This window comes from Muscardinus avellanarius, assembly GCF_963383645.1.
Source record: "Muscardinus avellanarius genome assembly, chromosome: 3".
NCBI classification, from domain to species: domain Eukaryota; kingdom Metazoa; phylum Chordata; class Mammalia; order Rodentia; family Gliridae; genus Muscardinus; species Muscardinus avellanarius.
Genome location: NC_137788.1, coordinates 118,182,980 through 118,187,880, shown reverse-complemented (window position 1 = coordinate 118,187,880; position 4,901 = coordinate 118,182,980). Strand labels below are relative to the sequence as shown.

Below are 4,901 nucleotides of genomic sequence, written 5' to 3'. Positions count from 1 at the left end.
TGTGGGGGAGGGGCCACTTAGGTTCAGAGTGCTGAAAACTAAACAGGTGTACAAGTTCAGGAATGGCAGGGCAAAGATGTAACAACTGATATAAATACCTGTAGAGGGAGCAGAATCAGCAGCAAATATTTCAAGGAAAGACAGGGAATAAGAGTACTTTTAAATAGAACATCAGGTTTGAAAGCCACTGAGATGCCAATGCAAAAATTCAAAACAAAGCTTGGGAATCATCAATAGAAAAGATACAGTAAGTATTTGTTTTATTGATATACTAGGCTTAAACCTGCATTTAACAAGCAAGCCTCGAAATAGCACCATGGTTCAGACTCTAGCTTGCTTTTCCAAGCCACCATTTTACAACTTATTAAACAAACAAGGGGTTAAATGTCTCTCATCCACCTGATGTGATCTCTTTATACAATGCTACTAAGTCCCACTTGGAACAGCTGACAATCTTTCAGTAAAAGCTTTCAAGATGAGCTCATGGACTCAGTTTAAGTCTCACCAGTTCAATTAGGTCAAAGTGAAGGAACTCAAATTCGTGGCTGCCTAATCAGAGTCCATTATTTTCACCAGTCTATCCTCAAAAACCCACAAAATTCCACTTTTGATCCAATTATTGAAAACCTAAATAAACAAGGTGAAAGGTTACTTTTCATTGCATAACCTCAATCCCAAGTTTTCAAAGGAAAACCTATTTTGAAGGAACGCTCGCCAAAATCAGATTGAAAAATTAAAGCCTGCATAGTTGAGCCAGATTTCTCTCACTACAACCAGGCTGCATACAATTATATCACCTGGTTCTGCATATACTCTAGAACCGACCAAGACAGACTTTAGAAAAGCTTTAAGAAATAGATGACTCACTATACAAGTTGTAAATTTCAAAATGGTATGAAAAAAAAAACTCATGTAAATTCGAGACATCCCTCCCTTTTATGTTCAAATAGACTTTCTGTAAAAATATATACAATTTTTACAGACATTTACAATTTTGTTTTTTGTAAATTGAGGACATTCTCTGTAACTACTTATTGAGACTTAAGTCAAGTATTCTTGGCCATTACTAGGTTTCAAGTGGAAGTGGAGCAGGTATCAGTCCTGAACACGTGGGGCTTTCTGCTCAAGAAGTCACACCTAGGAAAGCTCATTTCAGGGAGAAGCTTCCCTGCACACACCGCTGTGCAGTACTGAGGGCTTCTAGTCAGAGTTCTGTTACTTACTGGTAGCTGAAATCCATTTCGTACGGGCCGCCGGGATTGTTAGTGCTTCTCTTTAACACTAGGAAGTGGTGGGCATGTTTTATGAACTCTATGACTAGCCTGGCTACTGGCCACACTTCTGGATCTAGACAAGGAAATTTTAAGACTTTCCACTCTACCATCTTTGCTAAATCTACAGGTCCCGCTCCACGGCCTCCCAAAGCCTGCTCGTTGCTGAGTGGACCTTTCTTCTTTCACACAGAGACTCTCCAAGGGAACTACTTTTCCCATGTATTTATTCTTGTCAGCCATGTTCCTCTTGCCACTCGCTCTCTGACTAGGTCGCTAGACTGGAATTCTTGGAGGTTACAGTCTGAGCAGCTTGAAGTCCTTAAATACATTTGCTTTCACAGATGTATGTTGTTTTGGTGGCTGGAGCTGGTTAAGAGTCAACTATTGCACTTACAAGGCTATCTTATTAGATATGCCAAACCGGCGCCTACTCCAGCAACACCTGCAAAAGCCAGCAGCACATTTCTGATGCCGCCTTCTAGGTCCTCTACGTGGAAGAACTCCACAAACCCATCCTAGAAAACAAAAAAAGAAAGGCACATTTTCAAGTATGGGTTTCTGCTGCCTTAAGAACACTACATACAGAGAAAAGCAGGATTAAAATATCTAACGCATCTCCACAGAACACCGGCGAACCAATGACTATCCACCCTTGGGTGGCAATAAATAAATACAAAAAATTTTCCTAGAGTCCTTCAGTCAGTGGGAACCCATAATAGTTATGTGTGCTTTTATTATCTTGGTCAGGTTAGGACAAACAAAAGGGTTGGTTCTGAGAGTTCTCATTGCTTAGGTAAAAGACAAAAACCTTACTGACTCTAAAACCCCCAGCATCGAATACCTCAACTGTGAAGATCAGTTTTTCTCAATATGGTTAAGTACATCCTTCACTGCTAGGTTGGAAACAGGCCCCACCCAGATCTATTCTGTTAAGAGGGGCCCCTTACGAAGGTATTTTGGTTACCATCCCCAGATGACTTATTTCTTCATACTTTGAATCACTGATGGGAAGAGTATCCAACTAAATTACAAGAATAACCTACAGAAAACCAGGGCTTTTGGTGCAATTCAAGACCACCAAACCAATTTTTCTAAGGGCCCACCACATAAATCAATACTGAGCGAAACCAGAAGTGTGTTAAGTTAAAGCCTGGAGACCGAGTCAAAGGTCATAAAACCCTTCCGATCTGCCGCCTCCTTTGGGAAACCCATCATTTCGTTTCCACTCCAAGGCCCCCAACTTTAAGGCAAACTTACCCAGCCTCTTTGTTTGACTAGCCAGTCTCGTTTCGTCCTTACGAGAACATCTGTGATACTTTCTGCTAATGGTTCGATGCAGCTTTCTTGGTTTATGGTCTTCAAGTGTTTGGCCACAAAGGCACCAAAAGAAATGAGAGTCACAATCCTGCCCCAGTTTGTTACGCCGTCACTGAAAACATGGACCATCACCCGAGACAAAGATTTGACATCGTCTTCGTTTTTGATGTCCAGTTTCCGAAGCATGCCTGAGAGGGAGAAAGCACGCGGGTCCTCGTGGGCCCCCTTTGTCTACGCCGGGCCCCGAACCGCCGAGCCCACCCACGGCGGGGAAATGGCTCCTGGAGCTCCCTGCAGCTCGGGCCGACCCCACCACAACACTGACATCCATCCCACCCTTTCCGGGCTTTGAACAGAGCTGCCATTTCCAAAAAGAATCGAGAGGGGCGGAAACAATGACTCATGGCCAGAATATGCCGGTTTCGGAAACCGGGACCGGCTGGCCCGGGTCCGCCCGGCCTTACCTTGGAAGGCCGTCTCGTGGTTGCGCTGCACGCCGTCCCCGACCCGCCGCAGCGTGTCCAGCGCCTTCCGGCCCGCCGCCCCGGCGCCGCCCATGGGCTTCGCGTCCTTGGCGCCGGTCGCCTGCTCCCGGAGGTACCGAGTGATGATCTCCAGCGACTGCCGGTACAGCTCGTCGTCCTCCTCCTCGGCCGGGGGCGGCGTGGGGGGCAGCGAGCCGTCGGCGCCGGGGCTCTTCCCGGCCTCGCCCACCCGCTCCAGCAGGGGCAGCACGGCCGGCCGCTTGCCGAGGGGCTCGGGCTCGTAGCCGTCCAGCTCGTCCTCGGGGCACATGATGGCGGCGGGCGCTTCCTCCCCGCGCGGCGGCGGCGCGCAGGGCCCGGGCGCGGGGGTCGCGCTGACGTCGGGGCCGTCGGCGCCAATGGGCGGCGGCCGCGCGGGCCTGCGGGCGTCGGGGGCCGGGGCGCTGCCGCCCGCCGCCAGCCCCGCCGCCCCTCCCCCGGCCTCCTTCCCGGCCGCCAGCAGCCGGCCGCCCGGGGGGGCGCCGCCGGCCGCCAGCCCCGCGCCCCCGCAGTACAGGTTCAGGCCGATCACCGCCTTCTTCTTGAGGCCGAACATCGCCGGCCGCGGTCGCCGCCCGGGAGAGAACAGACAGGCCCGGACTCCTTACCAGGAGGAAGCGGAAGTAAGGAGTGGGCGAGGCTCCCCGAGATCTCGGTTATAAGGGCCCGTCCTGCGCGGTGGCGTCTGGAAAAAAAAAAAAATCTTAAAAAAAAAGGCGTACTTCCATAAAAGGGAAAAACGGGGCGGGAGCTCGCTCCGAGCTGCGCACCGCGCCCAGCGGCCGGCCGGGGGCGGGGCCTCGCGGGGCGGGGCCTTCCGGGCAGGCACTTCCGGGGCGGGGCCTCGCCTGCCGGTTACGTAACGGCGGCTGCGCGCGCCGGCCGCGTGGGCCGCGGGGCGGGGCGTCCTCGAGCTCCCGCGAGGCCAGGCCTGTGAACCCCGGTGTTTTGTTTTGTTTTTTGGTACTGAGACCTGAACCCACGGACATCCTATCTCAAGCTACATATCCAGCTCTGTTTTCTTATTTGGAAGCAAGGTCTTGCTGGGCGGCTGAGAGCCCAAGTGGATGAGGCTGGCCTCGAACCTGTGGACTTTCTGTCTCAGCCTCCCAAGTACAGAGATTGCAAGCCTTCCTGCCCTACTGTGCCTGCTGCTTCCTAATCAGAACTGCTGCTTTCCTATGCAGGGCGCTAGATCTATTCCGAACTACATTCCCAGCCCCCGTTAAGATTTTTCAAATTTGAGGGTCTCGCTAAACTATCCAGACTCCTGCCTCAATCTCTCCAGGGGCTGGGATTACAGGCGTGCGGTGGCCAGCCTTGCTCCTGCTAGAGGCTTATTTTATTTTATTTTTTAAACCAAATCGCTCTTAACTGTTGAATCACCCTCGGGTTAAGAAAAGGGGATGAGGAAGTTCCATCAGGACGAGGAACAAATTTTAGATGATACTGATAAAAAAGGGGACATTGCGGGGCACATGCCTGGAATCCCAGTACTTGGGAGCCTGAGACAGGAAGATCGCAGTTTCGTGGCCAGCCTCAGCCCTATTTGGCCCTTGCAACTCAGTGAAATTCTGTTTAAAAAAAAAACAATAGGGCTGAGGGTGTAGCTGGGAGATAGAATGCCCCTGGGCTCAATCTTCAGTACCACAAAAAGGGTGGGGGCTGCTGGTGTAGTTTAGAGGTAGAATGCTCCTGGGCTCCATCCCCCAGTAGCATAAAAAAAGAGACTGAGGACCTGTCAAGGACCTGTAGTACTGTTTTTTTGTTTTTTTGGGTTTTTTTT

General features: G+C 50.7%; 1 protein-coding gene across 3 annotated transcripts; it reads right to left on the bottom strand.

Annotated features, from left to right (window-relative positions):
- Positions 1–1,664: 1,664 nt before the first annotated feature.
- MCL1 (MCL1 apoptosis regulator, BCL2 family member) lies at positions 1,665–3,671 on the bottom strand (the record flags this gene model as incomplete). Of its 3 annotated transcripts, XM_080692137.1 has the most annotated exons (4): positions 1,673–1,789; positions 2,532–2,779; positions 3,056–3,176; positions 3,573–3,671. In XM_080692137.1, 4 exons carry the CDS (start codon positions 3,669–3,671, stop codon positions 1,673–1,675), a joined length of 585 nt encoding a protein of 194 aa, XP_080548263.1. The 3 variants fall into 3 exon arrangements, with proteins under 3 accessions (XP_080548262.1, XP_080548263.1, XP_080548261.1); XM_080692135.1 differs by having other exon boundaries at positions 3,056–3,671; XM_080692136.1 differs by lacking the exon at positions 2,532–2,779 and having other exon boundaries at positions 1,665–1,789; positions 3,056–3,671.
- Positions 3,672–4,901: the final 1,230 nt, after the last annotated feature.